This window comes from Bacillus rossius, chromosome 1, assembly GCF_032445375.1.
Source record: "Bacillus rossius redtenbacheri isolate Brsri chromosome 1, Brsri_v3, whole genome shotgun sequence".
Taxonomy (NCBI): Eukaryota; Metazoa; Arthropoda; class Insecta; order Phasmatodea; family Bacillidae; genus Bacillus; species Bacillus rossius.
Genome location: NC_086330.1, coordinates 118,482,548 through 118,507,643, shown reverse-complemented (window position 1 = coordinate 118,507,643; position 25,096 = coordinate 118,482,548). Strand labels below are relative to the sequence as shown.

Sequence of the window (25,096 nt, the reverse complement as noted above, 5' to 3'; positions counted from 1 at the left end):
AAAAATACTATGCCAATTAGTTAAAATATTATTAACATAGGGTCGGAGTTACGCTGTCACAACACGGTTCAGTTTTCTAAGATAACAGTTTCAACTGAGATATTAGTAAGTTTTGTTTGGTATAAAAGTTTTGTGTAGTAAAGAATTTTGTGTATTAATTCATATATCACAGCTGTTTAGTGAAATAAATGCTGTCACTATTTTATTGGGCCATAAAATAGCAATTATGTGGTGTTTAAAATTAGCATAAAACACCATCAATGGTATACTTTCACACACTTAATGACGTACTTATGTATTTTAATTATTTTGCATAGTGTAAAAAGTGTAAATGCCTGTAGAACCTGAGATGTGTGAATTACTCGATCTTGTTGTGTAATCAGAGGTATATTATTTTCAGGCACAGTTTGTCAGATTACACCACATGGGAAGTTGGTGATTCAAATGCATGAAAGCGGTGCTATCAAGAAACTAACACTGCCAATGATAAAACCACAGCCACCCACTTATTTCAACCTTGATAAGATGTTGATGACGGAAAATATGTTGAACACTTGGGCAACTCTTGTGTCGTTGGTGACCCACGAGTACTCGGATCGCAGGCTACCCAGCTCTGTACCTGGTAGAGTTGCCCGCACTTTTTACTACCTTTATACATATAGTTATAACTACATTCTAACAATATGTCAGTTTGTATTTAAAGTAGAACTCATTACTAAGTTTTCAGTATCTTGCTTGTGTTGGCATCTTTTTCAAGGCCATACAAATTCTAGTTTGGTGCCATTTTGAGTTTGTAAAAAATTTCATCAGTCATTTATTTGGGTGTAAATGAAAAGTGAAGAAAACACTATCATTTCAGTATATAATCTTCTAAAATGCAAATTGTCCGCATCACTTTGAACTAGTGATGTTTTGGTTCTACTTTTTTCCCAGTTCTGGGTTCGGTTCCGGTTCTTAAAAATTGGTTCTGGGTTCTCAGTTTCAGGTTAACCCCACACAATTTTAAGTTGCACCAAAGATACAGTATACCCTAATAAATTGTGCTTATCAGTGACCTACTGTACCATAATTAGACCCAAGTAGGAGGAGCGACGGCTTACTGGGACAGTGTAAACATTGATTACGCAATTATGGCGGCCCCAGAAGTCGTCTGATACAGGCCATATGAACAAGTGGTTGCTTGGGGTGGGCATGTCAGGCAAGAGGGGAGGGGGGGGGGGGGGTTTGCCCCGTGGAGTTATCTTTGGAGCACGTAGTCTGCTGCGGGCGACGACGTCTGCAGTGTTTCATTCTTTAGGAGCTAGGAGGTGTTGCTGTGTAGCGCTGAGGTTGGAAGGCTGCGATCTTAACCGCTAGACCACGTGGTCAGTTGAACAGTAAAGAAAGAAATAAGGATTATAAGTTAAAGTATTAGGTATGTCACCATACATTCACAGAGGGGTGGTGGGGTGGGGTGACGCCACCTCTGAGTACTAGATATGAAACCAGAGAGCGCCAGGGAGATCGCCCGCCATCTTTAATACCAACTCTCGCCACAGTGAGCGTGCCAGTCAACCGCCATCGAGTTTTCGTCTGCTGGGACTCCAAACACAGTGCGCAATAATAATAATAATAATAATAATAATAATAATAATAATAATAATAATAATAATAATAATATGTCCTTCTGTGCCACTTTTTATATATATATTTTTGGTTCAGAGAGAATTATATTAATTATGTCACTTAAAATACCCCAGTGGTAGATATTTTTTTAAAAAAATGTTTAAAATAAAATGTTTCATATATAATAAAATATAGCATATGTAGGAGTCAATGAGAGAGATCACCATTTTATTTAATAGTGCTAGGTCACAGTAAAGTTCAAAGAGAGGTCGCCATCTTTTTTTATAGTACTGTGTGATGGTGGGATACTTAAAAAGAATGTTTAAATACTAAAGACTTGGATTTTCATTGTCTACCACTATAACAAAGCTATAGACATATTTATTACAAGTATGCCTACAGTGATAGATTACAGCAATATTTTTTTATAGTTAGTGATATTTCTGTATAGTATTTAAATATATATATATATTAAAATATTAAAATGTATTTAGTATTCCACTTATTAAGTATTTTTACCTATAGTAATAAAGTTCTTGATTTCTTATTATGTGTAATGTGTTTGCTTTTATTTTTTAATTTGTGATAGCTGGCATTTTAATATAGTCCTTAAGTATTTAATAGGTAAGCATTGTATTAATATGGATTTTTATAGTGTCAAGAATACTATCATTTCTTCAGTTATAGTGATAAGTCGAATTTCTCCTGTAGTTAGGAGCTCTGCGTCGAGACGTGTTTCCCCCCTTCTGTTTGAAGAACAACCCAGACAGCCTCACGCGTAGGGAAGCCGTCAGCCAGCGCTCAGCACCCTGTTAGCAAAAAGTTACAGAGTGTCTGTATAGTCTTTCAATAAATATTATTTAGAAGTAAAAATTTATCTCAAGTTAAGTATTTATTCCCCCATTTAAATATTACATGTGCCTGTATATAATATTTGGTATACAGATGAAATTTCTCACAAGTTAAATATTTATCCCCCACATTTAAATATTACGCGTGTCTTCCAGACAAAAGTAACATAGCAGTGTATTTTGATAAGGCGGTGGCTGAGAAATCTGTTTACAACGCCGTGCCGTGTGTTTCAGATTGGGTGTGAAGTCTCTTAGCTACTATAAATGTGCGTGTGAGTATGTGTGTGTGTGTCTTTTTTGACACATGAATGTTCATTGTGTGTAAAAGAATCCCTGAGAATAGAATTAGTGTTCGTACTTTGAAATACTTATTTAATAAACGTTTACATTTTGGTACACGAAAACCTTGAAATTTTTAAACATAATGCAATAAAATGCACTACATAAGATGAAGATACATATCTTTTCTAACTACAAAGAGTTATGAAATAGATATTTTATAATTTTATTTTGCTTTTTATTAAAAAAATGTGAATCTATGTCGAGAGCTTGGATATTGGTATTGGTGATTAAATGTATTTTACATTTATAACATATGTTTTCAAATCATTCAATTTTTTTGTCTAATGTAAAATTTTATCATATTACTTTGCATTTAAATTTTTATATATTCAGATTTATTTGTTTTCATTGTTTGACATGATTTACAGTATATAATACATCCTGTTTACCGAGAGACAGAACCCTCTAATTTCTGGTTGCATAAGTGCTTCGTTAGGCCTTGTAGAGACATAACTTGTTCCTTCAGTGGGGGTGCTGCAGGTGGGATACAGCGCTGGCCTCTCAATCGACAGGTCTTGGTTTCGTTTCTTTCCCTGCGTTCATGGATTTGGTGATACGGTTGTTCTTTGCTTTTGTGTATACAGTAGACAGTTCTTATGTTTCGGATGCTTTGTGGCACATTTTGAGTTTTTGTAGGGGCTGTAGGTTTGTGTGGTCATTGTTATTTATTTGTGTTGTTGTCGTTTCTCGAGCCATGCCATTGGTTGTTTTGTGTATGCTGCCTTGAGAGTGTGGTAAATTTGAATGTTGAATAGAAGCTTCGTTTTTATATTATTCCTGTAAATAGGTAAATTTTCCTAAGACTGGGTAGAATGTGTATGTATAGTATTGGTTTACTGGCATTCTGTAATTGGGTGACAGAGATCTATTGTGTTTTAATTATGTTTAGCCTAGTGAAGTCACTTATCTGGTTAATTTTTTAAGGGAATAGGTGCTTTTTTCCTTACATGTCTGCATTATTTATTTCCTCCAATTTGTTATTGAATTAGTATTTTTATTACCTTTCTTGCGATTATGTTTGGGGTTTTGTCAGAGTGATTATTTTCTATTGTCGCCTGATCTCGAAGGTTTTGCTTGTTTGTTTTTTTTAGGGTGGCAGTCTTTTCCATAACACTAATTTAAAATGTATTATGGTTTATTCTCACGGTGGTGATGGTCTTATTTAGATTTTCGCTTTGTGGTTATTGAGTTTTTATCTTTTGTTTCCACGTTTGTTTTGTAATGTGTGTTATTTTTTTCTATTTACATGGAAGCCTATTTTGTGATGAATTTTCTCTATTTCTCTTCATTTTTTTTAGAATTTTACTCTCTGCATCTTGGTGTCTCAATAAGCGAGTCTTTTCTCGAGAGGAATTGTGTTCTATTGTTTTAAAGGTATATTACACGGCGGGTTATTTTGTATTAATTTATTGTTGATTTTTTTGCTGGGATTTTAATTTGTGTGATTGTCGAGAAAGAAGTATATTTCTTATCTACATTCCGCTGTATTGAGTTAAGCGGTTAAGATCGCTGCCCTCCAACTTCGGCATGCTCGCGTTCCCCTGGATCAAACCCCAGCCGCCACCGCCTCAATGTTTTTATTATTATTAGTAAAAATAACTTCAGCGCTATACAGCAACACCTTCTAGCTCCTAAAGAATGAAACACAGCAGACGTCGTCTCCCGCCGTAGACGACGCACTCCAAAGATAACTCCACGTGGCAACACCCCCCTCTTCCCACGCCTGCTGCACCCACCCCAAGCAACCACTTGTTCCTATGGCCCGCAGCAGACGGCGTGCTCCAAAGTTAACTCCACGTGGCGACACACCCCCCACCTGCCACGCCCACCCCAAGCAACCACCTGTTGATAGGAAACCAAAGTGTTGCCTCTAGACCGAGAATAACACAGTCTCCTACCTCCCTCCACCTCTTGGTCGGTCCCCTTCCCCCTGGGATAGGAATAGCATAGACTCTTACCCTAACCCTCCTCCCCCTTCTAAGGGGCCTATTCTTAACACAGTGATCTTACCGTCCGCATCCCCCTCGTCCTAGTTGTCATCAGACTCCTTACCTCGTCCTACTCACCCAGCCCCTAGGTAGCACAGTTGCTTGTCATGTCACTAATGGCTTGAGCAGCACTGCATCAACATCCTGTGGTGCAGCAATATCTTGTAATACAAACTAACAGTTTTTTTTTTTTTAGCTGATCAGTATGTAATTTAGTTACACCAATCAAAAATTTCTTGATTAAACACTGTAAATCTTTGTTCACGTGAAATAAGTAATTAATAAAAAATAATTAACAAAAACTAATCCTGGAGTGGCAAGTATGTATCTATTATAATGGGTAAGGGATGGAACACACACATTAACAGAGGTCTGATTAAAGAGTATATATTAATACATGATATGTTTGTTGTGTTATAATTATAAGTAGAGACCCAAAAAATTTATTGAGTAGCAAGTTTTAAAATTTTTGGGTGACAGACATTAATTCTTGGGTGAAATTGGAGGAATTCTTGAGTAAAAAATACATTTCTGTAGTTAAAGGACATACATAAGAAACCAAGTGGCATGTTAATTTATATAAATATAACATTAAAAATTATATTAAAATAATTCCCCCTAGAAAAAAAATATTTTCAGGGAAGCTATTTTTAATACTTATTTAATAAAAGTGTATAGATAGTAATATCCATGAAATAATGAAAGGACCCTTCATCTTTCAAAACCCAAACCTTCAGAATAATTAAATTATTATTGTCACTGGGTCGTTCGGCTTGAAATTCTGTGGCTGGTAAATATTTAGTTGACTGGGGATAAAGTAAGTAAATATGGATTTGAAAATGGCTGAAAAGCTGTGGCTGTTAACAGTGTAGTAGTACTGGGGTAGAAGTGTTGAAGGCTAGATAGACTAGGCATGTCAGAAGGCCATATGAAGGGAAAATCATTGTATTGGAGAAGGAGGTGCGAATGACGGAAAGGAAAAACTCGGCCAGCCAGCGTTGGAGGAATGAGAGAGACAATGTAAAGTACTGGTCTTGTAGCCTTGAAGGCCTTTAAAGGTAGGGCAAGTGGACAGAACATAGAAAGTTTTGGTTTTGAGTGCTAAAAGACACCTTTAAATCATGTAAGTGTATTTTTGATGTTTTAAAAAAGCATATTGAGCCTGTGTTATTTTAGTATAGGTCTACTTTTAGTTAAAATGGTAATCCTTGTCAGCTAGTGAAAAGAGAGACAAAAAAGAGTTGGAATATCGGCACAAAAACTCTTTGGTTTACATTCAGACACTTCCTGCCGGCGGTATCTTTCCATGTGGGCGGTCGAGCGGTGAGCGCAAGAGGGTGTAGGGAGGAAAGGCGAGACTGCCCTTTGTCGGTGACGCCTGCAATTTTCAGAGATTTACAAATCATTCACTTGTTACATGGGTTTGAAGTGAAGTTAAAAGACGTATGCGTGTTGGTCGCCGGCGATATACCACAGTGATTTACCGGGGAAAGTATTAGTTGTTATGCTTTCCGTAGTACCAGCACTGGTACCGACATTAGTTTTACGGTTTTCAGTGACCGTTAATTTGCTGAGAACCGGCGGAACGACCCATCCCTACTTTGAACGGATGTGTATTAAATTTTTATTTGAGTTAGTTGAGTAAGAAAGCAATGTCTGAATATAAATATCATAACAATTTTGGATTTGGTATTTCCCTCGAAAGTATCTTTCTAAAAAATAATCAATTTTTTAATATAATTAAATATGATTGGTTAACTAGCCATATTATGCTGAAATCAGGATTAATTTCTCAGACTACAGAAATCTTATTCAGCCTTAATAATATTTGGAAAAGGGGCACAAATTGTGATAGAAAACTTTGATCGTGACAACCTGCCCCATCTTTGTATTAACAAGATAATTGTTTACCCTGTGTCTCAGCTGTGTTTGATGTGAATCCCGCACGCAGGGTCGGTGAATGTGTCGCTGCTGAGGATGCAGCAGCAGCGACTGGCAGCGATGAACGCGGTCGGCATCCTCTTCCGGCACCAGAACCTGCTGCGCCACGTCCTCAAGCACCACATCCTCGAGTCCTCCTCGTCCTTGGAAGCTCTCAACGAGGGCGAAGATCTCGATACAATCACCGAGATGTTGCTCATTCAGAAACTAATTGCAAAAGCCACACAGCCGTCCCCTCTCAAAGCAGTTTTTGGCAAAACTGAATTAGAGGTAAGTTAGCAACATGATAATTACCATAACCATACTTATACATGACATATGTTCACAATTTTGTAACAAATTCATACTTCCCAAATCGGTGTCTACGTTAACCCCAAGTAAACCCTGTTAAGTAATTTTATGCTATATTGAGAATTAATGAGAGATGTTAGTTTTCCGGGAAAGTATGTTTGAATTTTCCATTAATTTACCAGAAAAATTTCTACAAAATCAGAAAATATTTCTATGAGTTATACTGTACAAAAACGAACAATTTTATACTAACAGAATCAAATAGAACATACAGTTGGTCTTTCTTTACAACATAATGGCTCACTAACATTTCAGAGTTGGGTAGAACCCATGCTACCCATTATTAACTGATAGGAACAAAAATTTTTTTAAAATAATACTTAAAAATCTGCAGAAAATAAATTATTCTACAAAATGTATCAACCTAACTAAATCATGTAAATCTATGTTGGTAATGGGAAACAGGAAAAATATACAGAAAATACATGGTTATATTTTTGCCAGAAAATTTGCCTACTCATATCTCTAGAAAAAATGCAAGACAATGACACTGAAATTGGTTCTTTTATTTCAAAATGAATGCTTTCCTTACCTTTGTTTGCAGGCAGCAGCACTCTGTATTTCCCAGTTCCTTGCTATCGAGGCTCGGTCCAAGATACAGAAAGGGAGCAAAGTGGGGACTCCGGTGAGCGAGTGCTCCTTGCCCTCTGCCATGTCAAGCAACAAAACAAGCAAACAGAAGAAGACCAGGCCGCCGTCACCTGTGCTCTCACCGCTTGTTGGTCAGCTGACTGAAATGGGCTTTGCACGACGCAGCGTGGAATATGCTATTAAAGCCTTAGGTCAGATTATACTGAACTTGTGTGTATTTTGAGGAATTAGTTATAATTTTGTGAATACTACTGTATGTTAAATAAATGTGAGAATCCTGAAAAAAATATGTGCCTGCATAATTGTAGATCGCTGTATGAGATATTATTAATTTCTACAGACTGTTACAGCATTGCTCATAAATAAAACCAAAGCAGATAGAAAGTTAATCACGCTAAATGCTACCAGTTGTAGCGAAGAGCAAACCACGCTAACTGCTACCATTTTTGTTACATTGCGGCAGTGTAGGTAAATAATATTAAGTACATCAATACTACCATAAACCTTACACGCTGCTGTAACAGTGGATCTTTTAGTTTCACAAGGACATGAGGAATGAACAGAAACAAGGTGTGATTCCGTCTGAATATAATTACTCAATATTTATTTAAATGATGAAACTTATAACAGTTGAATGAAAGACAAATGTATAAGAGGTATAAAATGCGTTAAAGTATAATTCAAATTACATAATTAAAAGAGCTCTCGGATATGTTAAAACTACGGGCCGGCCCTAATTAGATTATTAAAGGTTTTATTTAATATAAATAAACAAGTATAAAAAAACTACAAAGAGGCACAAACAATCCCAATGTAAGTTTTTAAAGTCCAGAACGAAAGTTTTATGTAATTCTTATCTCTTCAAACGTAGTAATTTAGATGATATTCCAAAAGCTCATAAATATTGTAGGACCGGAGGTCGGATGCTCGCTGGCCAGAATCCAGCAGTCAACATGGCGTCAGGGCACCTGTTTGTTGGAGAGGGAGTGTGCGAAAATACGGCTAGGTCCGCATCCGGCTCTTGGACTCTCGGATTCGTGGATTCGTGGATTCGTGGATTTGTGGACCCTGTCTGCAACAGAGATCCATTCTTGCGAATAAGACCTGTTTGCAGACAGTCCCATAAAACATTGGCCCAAAAGGTCTGATAAGGGTGTGGGGGGGGGGGGGGGAGAATCTAGCGAAGAGGAAATAAACACTCACCAATGCAGGGTGGATGATGCAGTCACTCAGGGTGGAGGCGCGCATTGGAGTCCCGACACACGCGACGCGATTTTTAACAAGAATTTCATCATTTACTATATTATTTAAATAAAACCAGAAAAAGAAAATTACTCTAACACTTTGACTATGAAACTCTACTGGCTGGCTAAACAATTCTATCTAAATTAAGGAGTTCATCCCTCGTAGTCTGTTGACTACATGTTACAAGTGACGGGGTTCTTCTTGGCGGAGACAAGCGTCGACGATTACGGTAGTACCAGCCAGAAAGGACCCGCGTGCCGAAGTACCGGTGTGCGCGGAAATTATCTTAATTAAAAATGGTGTTCCGCCCTGGAACAAAGGTTGGGGGGTGGGGGAGTACCGAAAATAGCCAAAGATGTCCGAAGGGGCGGGGCGAGAACAAAACACAACTCGAGTGTTTAACTCGAACTTCGTGCGATCACAGCGCTGTCTAGAGGGCAACTCCGAAAACAACTGCCTATCGACTCTAGCCAGGTCGAGGTGGTGATGCCTGTGTTCCTATGCTGTAGGCAGTGCTGCGCTCTGGCGGCCTAACTGAGAGGGGGAATGGAAGTACTCATCTCAAGCGCACAGGGAGCGCTGGTGGCCTTTCTCTGTCAGCCACGAGGTGCTTAGTTCTAAAGGAGCTCGTTAGATGGCGTGGGTGTCTCCAAATCACACCGCAGCTCTGGAGTTTGAACGGCCTTGACTCAGGCCACTCGCCCTGCTGGGTTCATGAACTGTCAATGACACTCGCTAGGGGGCGGGGTAAGAGGGGGGACTAAACGACACCACTCGGCATGGGAAAAACACGTCCTAACGTGACTTTCTATGAGTGAACCTAAGACGTATGCGTGACGGGAAGAGCTGCTCTAAGCTGGGCTCTGAGAAGTGGTAACCACTTGTCCAGAGCTGTTGTATGTAAATTTAGTCATGCAGGGAATTAATGTTACAGGCCCCGGGCGTGACTACAAGCGGGAGAAATGTCATCCGGGCTTCTAACGTCGTCTTAGACTTGCAAAAGATCAGATTGGCCCCTGAGAAAAGATGCCTCGGACCACTGCAGCAAAGTTTAACTAAGTAGAGTACACCAGCCTAACAAAGTGTAAATCACCCTTTTGTAACCAAATTATATAGAAAATAAAATTTCCAAAAATAATTTTAAGGTGACCGAAGAACTGTAATGTTGATAAAAAAAAAGCATCATTTTGGCAACATAATCTGTTTACATTTATGTACATTAGTCTCACATATGACATAAAACTTATCAAGTTTTTCTGATGAAGTAAAATTGGTTATCAGTGCTCAAAACTTAATCATTCCACAAAGTACCATGTTTTATCACATAATTGTTGCACATTTTATACTTAAAATCAAGTTTGAAAAGTAGGGGTGCAATTTGTATGTTAAAATTTTTTTTTGTTGGGTAAAGTTATTCATAAAAACCAAACCCATTCATGGAAAGTACGTTTATTTATAAACTGGAGTATACAAGAGCACACCAAACAATTTAAATTAATAAGTCATACAAAAAAAAAACCTTTCTTCAACAATCTGTGACCCGAATGCGAGCCTGAATTAACACATAACTATAGTCGTAAAACACTCTTACCACAAAAGAGTGCAGGCCATCAAATATTGTTAACTCGGCACTCGACATGGAGCGCGCTGTTACAACACAGATTACAGCCTTTCCCATGCAATCCAGTAATAATAATTTGTTATAAATTTTTGTCATATTTCAGGTTAGATTTAAAGTTTTTCCTGTTAGAAGTTATTGTTTTTATTTTTATAATTTATATATTTATTTTTCTAGATTTTTTTTTGCTGGCTTTTTTGTGTGGGAAGGCATGCTGATGTAATACTCATTCGTTATTTCCACGACCGAGGCTTTGTTTCACATGCTAGGCGTTTGATTCACTGTCACGGGAGTGTGTGAGAGAGAGAAAATCGCTGCGTCGTGGGAACAGAATAAGCATTTCGTGGAAGGTTCTGTTACTATGCGCCGTGATTGACTGAAAATTACGTCAGCGAGCCCAAGACACTGCCCGCACAAAGGGAAGGAAGGCTGTAAAGTTTGTCATTGTTCGAGCACTATGAAGAGAAGTCGTGGTTGGGCGATGGATCGCATAACATAATAATGTTCTGTTATTAAAGTACAACTTTGCGGTACGGTCCGGGCAAGGCCTAATAAATTTATTTTTCTTCTTTCGGACATTTTAATTAATTAGAATTTTTTTTTTACCGTAGTCATATGCAAAGTCCACAGCGAGGCGACAAAGGGTTTTGTCCAGCTGTTGCTGCCCGGAACTTATTTGGCCAATATAATGTAATTCGTAAGAAGAGTCTCCGTGTTTTATCCTTCCTGGATGTACAGTTTAATTTCTTTTTGTGTTCTGTTGTGCGGGATATATTGTGATTTTTACATGAATAAAAAAACAGGTAATACATCGAACATTGCGTATGAATTTCTTCGTGACCTGCTACCAACCTGTATGTACACTCATCACCTAATTTTGAGATAGCCGGAGGTGGTGAGTGGTGACAGCGCGTTGCATGCAATCGGCGAGATATCAATATTGATATTCGACTACGTGTGCGCGCTCTTTACGGGAAGCAACATAACGAAACATGAATGATGCCAACTAGCGCTGGCTACATTTTTGTAAGCAGTACACTGTGGCGACGCAGACGAACAGATAAAGGTTATAAGGTTTAAAAATTCTCGAAAAGAAAATTTACACATCAGACAACTTCGTATTTCCGTTAATTAAATAAGTAAGTGGTAATGTCCGAATAAATATTAGATTTCTACTGTAAAATATATAGTTTTATTGAGGAAAAATATCTACACAAAGCGCTCGGAATATAATAGTGGGACCAAAAACATCATGTGAAGATTACGTGAGAGGTTTTTTTTATCGAAATTTTGTTTCCCTAAAATATCGGTGTGATGATTGTGCATGTGCGATAAAAGAGGGTATCTAGTATTAATTTGTCTTTCAGTGTTGTGTCCTCAGCTGTTGGTGGGCATGTGGCAATGTGACAATAAATAAATTAAAAAAAAAATTTAAAAAAAATGTGACCACATGACACACATTTCTGTATAAAATTTTGGCTCCGTAAATTTTTTCCGCTGTATGCATTAAGATGGCATTGTAATTCCCGTTCTTGAATTGTAAATATGAAAAAGGCTCGCAATTTTGCATATTTTAAGTTCTTTTTTTTAAACTTTTTATTTGGTAAATAATATTTACCTATTATTAAATTATCTTGTTTGAAAAATTACGTATTAAATAATTTAATTTTTCAATAACAACTAATGGGTCCTCAAAAAACAATTAAAAACAAGCTAAAAATGAAAATTAAAAATGGAGAGGTTATGCACTGTTTATAAACTAAAATACATGAGCATCTGCATTTTATTATTTTCTTAGAATGAGTTGTTTTGTGTAATTTAGTAAATTTATAAAATTTTTTTAACATAAATGTGTTTTTTCCTGTATTTGTTCGGAATCAACCGTTGTATCAGCATATCAGTATACGTATTTGCAAAATTTTGTGAATCGGTACAACTCTCATTCTCTTAGGGTTTTTGTATTTGTACAATTAGTAATTACATTATATTACTCAATTTTACAATCCTCTTATGTTGATAGATTAGATTTAAAAATCTCATCCTCCCCTCCTCTTCCCTCATCAAGTTATCTGGGTTTGACTTCATTCGGTGTCTAACATAAATTTTTGCAATGAGGTCATGAGCCAACAGGTTTTATCGGCATGCTCCTTTCTCAACCCCTATTCAATATATTTTGTTGCTCTCCTTTCTTACCCCCTCTTCTCCCCCACTTCATCCCATCTTTAACATTCTTGAGGCTGGCTTGTAGGATGATTTTTTCCTTCATGTAGAGCAGTACCATCCTATCAATGGTGACCCTGCGTAAGGTATGGTAGAAAAGAGTTGTGTTATGTTTGGAAATTTGGTTTTTTGAATTTAAGTTTTGTTTTTAGCATAATGATGTACTAATTAACTGTTTGTGCTGATTTGTTCTGTTACAGGACTAACCAGTGACATAACCCCCAGTCCAGAAACTCTTGTTGGGTGGCTGCTAGAACATCCAGACCATGCACTGTCACTTTCTGACACAGTTTCATCTTTTGATGGCCTTTCAGATTCTGACTCTCTGTCTGAAGAGCTCGATGAAACAAATGCCTCACACGTAGAAAGTGTAGGTTTGACTCTGATGAAGTTACGATGCAATTTTATGAATAGTTATCTTTACTAAGAACAAAATTTTTTTTTCAAACAGTAGAGCTTCTACAAGTGAAATACTGGCTTATGAAATTTTCAACAAATATGCTGTACTGTTATCACAGCAGATCAAGTGAATTCACTTACCATTTTAACATGCTTGTTTTGTAAATGATCAGTTTACTTTAGATAAATAAGTAAAACAATTTTATAAGAAAACTTTTCCAGAATACTTATTTAAATAGGTAATTTTTAAATAATTTTATTTATTGTTTAGTAGTTTGGTAATTTGTGTATTTCAAGTTTATTTATTTATGATGCCACTTCAAGGAAAAATATTTTTCTGCAGAAGTTTTTTCTTGACAAGCAAGAATGAAGATTTCAAAAAATTGTCAGGAATATAAGGCCTTGCTTTCATAACTTATTTTGTTGCTAACATATCATTACTGAATCTATTGATTGCACTATTTTTAAACTTTCAAAATTACTGCATACATATCATGATTTATATTTTACAGTATGACATAAAAATTAATTTTTAAAACTTGTTGCTTATTATAACTTATAAAAAAAAAATATAATTTTTCAGTAAATAAGTGTGTTTGAATATTATTCTCTACATTGCCCAACAACAAAAATTGGTGAAATGATTATATCATTAATGCCTAAATGCTGCTTTATGTGTGTGTGAAATTAAGAATTTTGGCAAAATTTCTTTATTATACCAGAATTATAAAAGTGTGAACATTGAGGTGGTGATTTATTACCAATGGCTTGGTTCATTGTTTACCATATTGTTTTTGTTTTGATGTTACAGATAGTTCTGTTGTTGTAAGTTTTTACCTTCATCAACTTAAAATAACAAATATTAATTTTACTCACAAAATTAGGTTATATAGTTTACATAACTATTTTTTAAATACACTTAGTTAATTTTCACATTTTAACAAGATTTGTAAATATCTGTGCATAAAATACTTTAAAAAGGTTTTTTTTCATTTTAAGAAACACAACTTTAATGTTTGTTAATTCATTATCTTATGTAATAAGATTAAATTACAATAAACATGAATGTTGTAGAAAAATAATTATTACAATCAATATTATAATAACTTACAATTGTTTTACGTAATCATTACACAAAGGCACAATACAAATATCTTGTAATAATTAAGTCAACCAATGTTTAATCTATATCCACATCTCATTAATGAACATTATAGATGGCAAACACTATGGTTTTGATTTTTTATTCAGCCCATAAGCTTTTCGTGAGAGTTGTAAAACTTTTGATTTAGCATTTTGAAAAATATGTGCCATGTCTGACTTTGGTTACAACCTCACTGTCTGGCCTAATGTGTGTATTTGTCTAGACACATCTCTGTTTCTCCCTCCTGACCACATGCACAGTTCCCCTTCCCCCCACTCACTGTTCTCTGTCTGACTTTCACTCTGTTGCTTGGATGGCCAAAGGAAGCAAAGCAAACTGTCGGTTCCCTTGCACTGTACAATCCATGCGGCCTAGACAACTGAAGGATGATTTTATATTTTCCTCTCGTTTTGAAAATCTTAAAGGCGTTTACTAAAATTTATTAATTAATTAATTGTAAAAGTTTTGTTTAAACTATATGTCATTCTTTAACATAATATTAATTTGTAGTAAACTCATGCATATTGTTGGCGTGAGGGAGGCAAACAAGCAAAGCACTGGTTGGAGTCCTCTGTTCGGCCGTTCACTGGCTTTGGTTACGATTGGAAAATGTGATGATAGTCAGTCTCTGACTTCAGCTTAAAAAGTGAACAGCCATCATTGGATTGCAGCATTTAAGAGCTAAATTAAGTAGTTGCCTCATAAATTTAGCATGTTTTGTAATAGTAGATGCAGAAACTTAAAATAGGGAAATAGTGTTCTCTTGATTCCATGAAATACTTTCTGCTGATCTAAATGTTACTATGGAAATTGGAAAAATACACAGAAATGTATAATATTGTTCTTTCTTGTGCAGGCTCTCTCTTCAGGTGGGTACAACCAGCGCTCAGATTTCCTCAGCAATGATGAGTACGCCATGTACGTGAGGGACAACGTAGCCGAAGGGATGCTGGTAAGGTGTTGCAAGACTTACGAAGAGGTTCTGGAGGGAGATGTGGGTCGTGTACTCAAAGTGGACAGCGAAGGTCTACATGACTTGAATGTCCAGGTATTTTATGTTATCATTGTATATATTTAACAGCTTTGTGGATAGAAAATATTTTGTGTAAATTTTCACTAGGAAATTTCTATACCAAGATAAGTACTAACTGATGTTTTTTATATTTACTCGAATCTAAGATGCAAATTATTCTTTTTTTTTGTTAATAGTAAATGTTGATAGAGCTGAACCAGATGTGTATATTGCCGCGCCCCATCACTGTTTAGTTATACTGATCCATTCCAAGCATCTCGTGTGTATTTATATAGGATGTGGTCTATCTTGCAAGACTTCTGGTCTGAATTATAGCATTTTTTACTTTGCCATTTGATAGAAATATACAAATGTTTAGGAACAAGAAACCAGTCAGGCTGTCCAAAGGTGCAAACTACAAATAAACTGTAGTCTTGTTTTTTGAAGTTAGTTATGTTAGTTATTAATTATATATTTTATGAATATGGATTTATCTAACTTTACAGGTTGATTGGCAGCACAAAGGTAGTACATATTGGGTGCGCTTCATACACATAGAGCTGATTGGATTCTCGCTCCTCATGACAGCACAGCACCCAATTAAAGTTGGAGACAAAGTAAAGGTCAAGCAGTCCATAAAAAACCCTAAGTACAAGTGGGGATCTGTGAATCACAACAGCGTGGGCGTGGTTACTCGTAAGTACATTACTCTAGTATACTTTCTGTGTCAACATTGTGTAATGTTAACAACCATTTAATAATGTCACCGCTAGGGGCCTGCCGAGACAGGGTTGTATATGTGTTAGCGATGCTCATTGATGCTTCTAGTATGGCATTGTCTCTGAGTGCTGGACTGTGGACATGTCAAATATAGGGGAACTATGAGATTTGTGTAGTAACCATAATATTTTATAGCTGGAAAATTATGAAAAAGGTGTAACACAATCTCTTGAGTGCTTTCAAGAATCTCTACCAAGTGATTCATGCCTAAAAATTGTTCTGAAAACATTAATGTTAACTATTTTCACTCTTCTGAAAGTACAGTTAATTAATTAGTTAATTGTTTATTTTGCTTATAACACACCTGCCAACAGTATAAATTCTTTTAGGCAGGCAAAAAAACAAAACAGATAGACATGATATACAGGACAAAATAGACGAGATGGGCACTGCATACAGGTTAGTCACAACGTACTGGTACGACACTACAACTTGTTACTACTAAGCACAATGTGGGCGCCACCAACATGCAGGCACCACAGACTAAGGGATGATACAACACCACAAGACAAGGTGACAACTATGATACACAAAAAATGCAAAATACATGAACACACAACAAAAAAAAAAAGATTACTCACAAGCTACTTAAATAAAAATAAGAAGATAAGAGAATATTATAAATACAAATTAGTAAAGAACTAAACATAAGTAATATGGATTATTACGTAAAATTCTACTTATTACAATTTAGTAGTACATTGTCAGGATTCAAGAAAAGGAATATGGTTATCTTCTTTGTTTAAGCTGGTAATTATTCTATAAATAAAATAATTTTTTTTCTAAAGTACTAAGTAATGAGTGAAGATGATTATTAAACTGTGGAACTCTGAGCTTTGTATTTTCAATAAAGTATTTACAGCTAAGCTTAGAAAACTACATATAAATATTACAAACAAAAAAATAATCTTAAAGGTTGGGTAAAGCGAAATTAAAAAAATTTGAGTATTATAGTTTTTTCTTATAAATTTAATGTGTTTGTTTTGAAGGTTTTTTTTAATGCTATCAAAATTATTATTATTATTATTATTATTATTATTATTATTATTTGAAATAACTGATCCATAGTCTAATTTAGATCGAACTAAAGCAATATAAAGAGTAATAAAGGGATCAACTTTGGTGGCATAGAATGTTATGTACTTAATAATTGATAAGGTTCTGAGTAAACTGGAAATTAAATAGTTAACATAAAGATAAAAATAAAATTAGTCATTATTTACAATTGTACCTCAATACCAAAAGTTCCAACTTCACATTTAGCAGTGGGTGAAATGCAGTAACGTTAAACTGGCACCACAGTCAACACATGCTGAAGTGTAGCACATTATCATTACTGCTAACTTTAGGTATAACTTGCATGCATTTGTTTATAAGTTGGGTAGTATTAATGGAATTGTGTTCAGTTAAAGGCAGTTATTATGTCAATATATAATTATATGTGTTTAAACACGTGTAAAAGTTTAAGAATAGATTTTTCACTTTTTTCTGAGTTATTGGATATTTTGAATTCAAACCAAATGTTAGTTTAGAATTGATTTTATAATAATTTGGTTGAAAATTAATGAAACCATATATTTTCTGTGTATCTTGACAAGCAAAGAATGTTTAGTGGTGATCAGTTCAGTGATCAGTTACGTAACTTTGCATTAGCTTATCGAGCATCGGAATCGTGAGCAAGATCACATGAATTTTAGAGTCTTTTCCAAGGGTACTAGTAGAAAATACATCAAAAAAACTGCTTTCAAAACATGAATAGGAATATGTCATTATTTTTCATCAGCAATGAAATAAATTGATTAATATTTTTCATCGAGTGTACCACGTTGCAGGCATCAGCAGCAGTGGCCGTGACGTCACGGTCGACTTCCCGCAGCAAAGCAATTGGACGGGCTTGATGTCGGAGATGGAGTTGGTGCCGTGCTGTCACCAGGGCGTGAGCTGTGAGGGCTGCTTCATGTTCCCAATCACTGGCCCTAGGTTCAAGTGCAAGGTCTGCGAGGACTTCAACTACTGCGAACACTGCTTCTACACCAAGAAACTTCATCGTCACAGCTTCAACCGCATCACCGAGCCGGGTGGGGTTGTTTTCCCCCAATTCAACATTCACTTTGTTATTTTTAACCAGTGTTAACTAATAGTTGGTGCACTTTTCTCAAGGGAGGAAATATTTTGGTTTTGAATTTTCAATTAAATCATTGTTGTTTAGTAGAGTAAAAGGTCTTAAATACAACATTCTGTGATGTGACAAGCAGTTATGTGGCACCAATTATCCGCTCGCGTTCGGATTTTTCACATGGATTCCGGCTTTTGCCATTGGCTGCCAGGTCATATTACTGTGCTGCCGGCATTTGTAGTTAAGTTCACTCACTGTTTATCATACTGTTTGTTATCGTTTTACTTTCCTGTTTTATAGCGGGTTACATTTCATAGTTCACATTTTGACATTTTGGTATTTTCATTAAAAGTGATTGATGTTCAATAATCTGGGAAAACCTTTTTAACCTGGTCATGGTTCCGAATTTGCCAGATTTAAGACCTTTCACTGTTTGATTTTTTTCCTTCATTCTGAAGTTAACTTTGATGAAATTAATGTGCACTTAGAAAATAAAATCTGAATGTCTTTTAAAGTACTCGCCATAGGCATGCCCAGAATTTTTTTTCAGGGGGTGTCTATCCAGATTTTTTTTAAAAAAAAACTCCATGGACAGCAAAAATGAATGTTTTTTTATAATATATTCTTTTATACTTAAAAACTGTTTACAAAAGATTATTTTTTAAATTCAATAACCACTTACTCCAGGTCATGTGAATGTTGTAGTGGACATTAAGTAAGGCCAATCCATTCAGTCTGTCCTAAGATATGGTATTCTACAGATATGAATTTAATAATCTTAAGCAGATGGGATAAGTCGCCAAGACTTTTAGGAGGTAATGGATGTTGGGTATAAGCCTGCGTCACAGTGGTCCACTCTTAGTGTGTTGCAGAGCAGCACACTTCTTGCCAGATTTTGAACTCAGCTTTGACATTTGATGCATCTGTTTCTTGTAGAACTGCATACATTGCAATGCAATCATCAATATCTGTGTTAGCAGAAGTTATACAGTTTTGTGGCAAAATGCAGCATAAAGCAATTATGTTTTTCCGATGATTGGAAAAACGAGCAGTCAGATGGCTTTTTATATGATCTACAAATGGGATGATAAAACAATTAATTTTGTTGTGGCTTTGAACTAGGGATGGTCGGGTACCCAAAATTTCGGGCAGTGTTTCGGGTATCAAATATACCCGAAATTCCGGGCGGGTATTTCAGTGCCCGAAAATATCGGGCACCTTGGAAAACGGCAATACCGCATGGCGCAAGTAAACAAAGCTTCTTTTTATTGGAACGCGCGGCAGCTGCAGGAACATGCCACGCCGCCGCCGTCCCGGCACCAGCCGGTGAAGTGAGTGTGCGTGAGAGATAAGATAAAGAAGGTGCCCGGTCAGCAAGTGTGTTTCTGGGAGGGGGAGACAGATATAAGAGAGCGAGCCCTGCAGCAAGCGGAAGTGGTCAAGGTCAACATTTACCGTTACTCTCGCTGGCTGACTAACGATGCAGCTGGTCGCCCGCCTCTCTCTCACACACACACACACAAACGTGCGCGCGTACGCACGGCGGATGCTCACTGCTCAATAGTCATAAAGTAGTGTTCAAGGTCGGTGGAGCTGCTTGCTGTGTGCGAGAAGGATTATAAGCTGACTTTAATTACACACATTGTAGTTGCGTGGCATTTGCAGAAAGTGGTTGTGAATTGTTTCTATTTAATTCATGTCATTATTTTACCAAAATGGATACCAGTGGAAGTGTAGGTCAAACAATCAACAGTGACAATGAACCTTCAAGCAGCTACCCAAACACAATTTAGTTAATAAGCACTTTATTTCCAAGATTAATATGCACTCTATTTTTTAGTTTAATGTTTAACTTTCATATCAGTGCGGTATAGTAAATAAATAAAAACAGTTCAGGTTTGTCAATGCAAACTTAAGTACGACTATTTTATGTTCAAAATTTATTTCATTAACTGATTTTGATGCCCGACCGAGATTGCCCGAGCCCGAAAATTTTGGACAATTACCCGCCCGAGCCCGCCCGAAGTCAAATTTCTCTGCCCGACCATGCCTACTTTGAACATTAGAGGCTGGAGCATTCATGCAATTCACTTGTCTTCTTGCTATGCAAGGCATTTTTGTGATGCCTTCGTTTTGTGACAAAGCTTCAGAAGCTGCCTCGTAAACAGTTTTGAACTTGTCATCGGCGTGATTTCTAGTATGTTTCAAGGTAGCTAATACATCAATCTAACTAATTTTTTTTTTAAGTCACAGTCGACTGCCTGATGTTTGCAAAGGATTATTTATAGCTTAGGATTTTCTCCAAGATAAACAAGGCTATTATGAAGTTGGTGACTGCGATGTACTCAACATTTGACATGCCTTCTGCGCTGTATCAATGTTGCGGCTTTCTTGCAACTCTTCCAGCGCTGGCACATTAGCAGCGTAATTTTCGTTGAAGTGAATTACTGTATCATGTTTGTGCACTCAACCGAGTGTTTTGGTGGTCAGTTAAAATAAGTTCTCTTATTTGACATTGTTTATATTTGCTTACCAATTGGGCTGTTTGTTGACATTATCTCACTCATGCTTGGTGTTAAACTTCAGACAGTGAGCTTTGAATGACATGAGTGTTCACAATTTTCTTGCCCTATTTCAGTAGGATGGTGGAGGGGGGGGGGGGGGTTAACCACCATTACTTCCTCCGTGGGTACGCCTTTGGAACTCACAGTTTATGAATTGGTACTTAAAGGAGTGGAATGAAATTGAAACTAGAATAGATAGTTTATAAAGTAATTATAATAAATCAATTTTAACTTTTAACATAAAAGGCAGTTGTTATGACCTTGTTGCCTACATACATATATTTATGTGCAGTCATAATATTTTATTGATTTTTTGATGGTAGTTATATAATTTGTTATTCATGTCAATTATCTTTACAACATAGTATTGAACTATGTATTAAAGAGTATTTAAAAATAAATAAATAAAACTTATTAAAAACATTATAAGTATATTTTATTCCTGCATGTAAAGTAACTACATAATACATTGCTGTAAATGTCTTGTTTTATTTAATCTGTGTGTTTTTTGTTTCTTTTAGGCAGTGCTGCTGTTTTTTGCGGCAAGCCAGGTCGGTACTACAGACAAGAAATGTCTCTAACCTTGAACCCTGGGTTGATTGAAGATTGGTCTAAATGTATCAAGTGTCTAACTGTGTCCTCCAGGGAGATATGGGCTTACAGATTGTTTGATGGCTCTGACAACTTTTGGTTGAGCTGTGGGTCACAAGGAAAGGTAAATGTCATTTACATAATACGTATAATGTAACCATTCCCAGCTTTAGTTTTATTATGACTGACAACATACATAATTTATATTTTTCTGTTTATGCTGTAACAAAATACAGTAGAATCTCGTTATAGCGAGCACGGTAATAGCGAGAACACGGCTATAACGAGGTATTTTTGAGGAATTTACGGCGTGATCGCTTGAAGCGTGCTTTTGTTATTTGTCTGCTTTATCTCCACCCCTCTCGCTCGCCACTAGACATCTTGCTGTTGACGCCTGTCACATTCTTCAGCCTTGCAGTCGCCACCTAAGTCGTGGCTTTAAAAATAGAATCCCGTCCTTTCTTTATTTTATCAAACTTCCGTTAGTTATCTGTGCCGTGCGTAGACAAAGTTTGATATTGGAACAGAAACAATGTAAGAAAGTATTTTTTACAAATTATAAATATGTATGTTTTTGTTTTTATGATCGCATATATTTTCACGTTTTTTTGTTATCTTAAAAGAGATAATATTAAAAAGCCGCTCTAATGAGATTTAATTGTTTCTTGGTTAACAAAAACTATTAATTGTTTATATTTTATTTATTATTATTATTTACGCGACGTCATACTGCACGCGTACCCAATATGACTGGATTCGTTGCTGCAACATAACATAGCATGTTATGCGGTATCAGAAGAAACGAGTAACGTAACGATAGTAACGAGTACTAATTGTTATAGTAACGAATAAATACGGGTACGCATTTTTTCGTTACTTTTACACCTCTAGTAGGCACTACCGTATTTATTTCCGAATCGCTAGGGCAGTTTTCTTGTAACTTTTGTTTCGGGCAGTTGTTGGGGTATCTGTCCGGGAAAGGGGTGGTGATGGTTTGAGTTTAATCCCAAATTTATTTTCTAAAAAAGTTGACAGGTTTCTTTAAATGAAAAAAGTATAGTTTTTCAGCGACTATTACGTTTGAGGCGTACGTGCGTTGCCGCAGCCGCACTCCTGCTATTTTGTAAGGAAATAAATCGTCGCGCTACACTAGCACCGCCTGTTAAAAACATTCCGAACTAACATGGCCGCCAGCAGACAGTTCGCGTCGACGATAGATAGCAGGACAATGCTGCGTCGGCCGCGGGCTGAGATGCTATACTTACGTGGCGTGGTAGGGTATTCTGGTTATTTTGACGCAATCGGTGATCGCATCCGTACTTGTGGCGTATCGTTTTAAAGAGAATTCACACATCTGCTCACAGAAATTAAGATTTCGTTAATATAACCTGTTATTTTCCAATTATACAGGATTAAACACAATTTTTATGCTATTTTCGGTTTATTTTTATTTTTTGGGGGCCAAAATTTGTCCAATTCGGTTATAGCGAGGACACGGTTATAGCGAGGATCAAACCCGGAACCGTGACACCTCGCTATAACGGGACTCTAGTGTATTTCAATAATCAAATTAATGTCTTTTTGAACTTCACTTGCTATTTCTATGATAAAAGTACAGATTTGTTTTAAGTCTGTGAAAAAGGATTTTTGTACAGAATTCATTTTTCATAGGCATGCTCATTGTAAATTTCCAAATGCATACAGTTATTGAAAATTATTTTTCTTATTACTTTTTTCTGTTCTGAATATTTTACATTTTGGTCTATCATATATGCAATTGGCTCAAAGCATAATATGTTTGATAAGGGGTCGCGTTGGTTGAGTGGTCAGTTGTCTTGCTTCCCATCGGGGCGATCTGGGTTCAAGTCCCACCGGTTTGAAACCTGATTTTTCGCAAGTGGGAAATGTAGCAGATGTTGGCATTAGTTGGTGGACTATCTCCAGTTACTACCATTTCCCCCACCAAGTTTTCTGTCACTGCTCCATTATTATCTTATCATCTCTCAACATCACCTCTAATGACACCAGCGTCAATGAGAAGTTAAGCCCTAATTCATTAAATCATCCAATGTTTTTTTTTTTTTTTGTTTCAGCACTGGATCCATCTGGAAATGTTACCGGATATTGTGGTGCACACTCTGAAGATGACTGTTGATCCAGCAGACAGCAGCTACATGCCGTCCCTGGTCATTGTCAGTGGTGGAGACACTTTTGCCTCACTGCAGGAACTAGTAACTGTTAACATACGATCAACTGATACTGTAGTTTCCCTGTTATCAGATGTGAAGGAGGTGAGCATAATTTATTTAAGCGTAATCTTATGTTGATGTTGTCTCAACATAACTTTATAACATATAACATTTCTAACAATTATAACCTAAAATATTGATTCTGATTCCTAGCATAGAAGATGCAGCGGCTGATTATTTATTAAAGTCAATCATGAAAATAGTAAATCACACCTAACCAATAATAAGTTATACATAATAACATAAAAACATTGTTAATTAGATCAATCTTATTAGTTTTTAGTTTGTGTTAATATGTATAGTTTGATAATATACATTATTATTTAGTATTTTATAATTTTTATATATTTATATTACCCTGATAATTTATTAGTATTGTTATCTCTTTCTGGATATTAATTGTTTGTACTTAAAAGAGAGATGCTAGATAAAAGTACTCAGTACATTTTTTAGCAGTGTGTATAATCATTTTTTTTGTCTAATCATTTTTATTTTGTTGTAAATGTAATATTTGGTGGTGAAAAATATGGAAAATAATGCTGTGTTCTTTATTATGCTGGTTGCAGTACTACCAGTGCATTGAGATTGCCATCAAACAGTGTCGAAACGGAGGAATAGATTGCAAGGTTCACGCGTTGAGCATTGTTGGTAAGAAGAAGAGCAACGAAGGCCAGGTCCCGAACTCCATGTGTTTTCTTGCCTCAGACAGCGAGGATATTCAGGTGACTGATTTTCTTACTTTTGTTATATGATCTTCAGTAACCTTGGGAAGAAGCACAGTATATTCCTTTGTCAATGAAATGTTTATAAAATCACAGATTAATTATTTTGATCAGTAAAGGTTGGTGATGTTCATTTCATTAAAAACAAATTCGAATCTGGTTAATATGTGCAGCATGAGTATGTAATCAATTTCCTTGCACCCAAGTTAGTTAGTGTTAAAGCCAAACAGTAGTGAACACCATAGAAAACTCATAAACTCTAGTGCTGTTAGAGTTTCATAAAGGCGTGTCTGGTTTTCAACCCACTGTAGTTGTAAAACAATACTTTGGCAGCAGATCTGTGAGAAAGTGTTACGTGTCCACAGGAGCCAGTGGTGATGACAGGTCACCAGAAGGGCTACAGCAGACCGGAAGGGCACACCAAGGTGCTGGTCTGGGGACTCAACGACAAGGACCAGCTGGGGGGACTGAAGGGATCGAAGGTCAAGCTGCCAACATACTCTGAAACCCTGTCTCGTCTAAAGCCCATACACATTTCCGGAGGGTCAAAGTCTTTGTTCATCGTCTCATTGGAAGGAAAGGTGCTGAATTTCAGTGTCTCTATCACTCTATAATTAAATATATTTATAAATACTGCTTTTATTTGTTTGTCCATATTGTAAATCACATGTAAGCAAAACTGTATTGTAGAATCTTAATTAAATAGTCTTGACATGTATGATTGATTAAAGTAAAAATAGTGCATATGTGTGTTATTGCTGTTTTGA

At 36.3% G+C, this 25,096-nt stretch overlaps 1 protein-coding gene across 2 annotated transcripts in view; it reads left to right on the top strand.

The window, feature by feature from the left end:
• LOC134543153 (E3 ubiquitin-protein ligase HERC2) overlaps positions 1-25,096 on the top strand; it is a 374,433-nt gene that overhangs the window by 207,352 nt on the left and 141,985 nt on the right. For both annotated transcript variants that reach the window (XM_063388026.1, XM_063388017.1), the window contains exons 40-50: positions 401-622; positions 6,738-6,997; positions 7,623-7,860; positions 12,953-13,122; positions 15,152-15,343; positions 15,814-16,003; positions 17,920-18,165; positions 21,289-21,482; positions 23,452-23,649; positions 24,174-24,329; positions 24,695-24,910. In XM_063388026.1, coding sequence (XP_063244096.1) covers positions 401-622; positions 6,738-6,997; positions 7,623-7,860; positions 12,953-13,122; positions 15,152-15,343; positions 15,814-16,003; positions 17,920-18,165; positions 21,289-21,482; positions 23,452-23,649; positions 24,174-24,329; positions 24,695-24,910 — 2,282 coding nt within the window. The remainder of the gene's footprint in view (positions 1-400; positions 623-6,737; positions 6,998-7,622; positions 7,861-12,952; positions 13,123-15,151; positions 15,344-15,813; positions 16,004-17,919; positions 18,166-21,288; positions 21,483-23,451; positions 23,650-24,173; positions 24,330-24,694; positions 24,911-25,096) is intronic.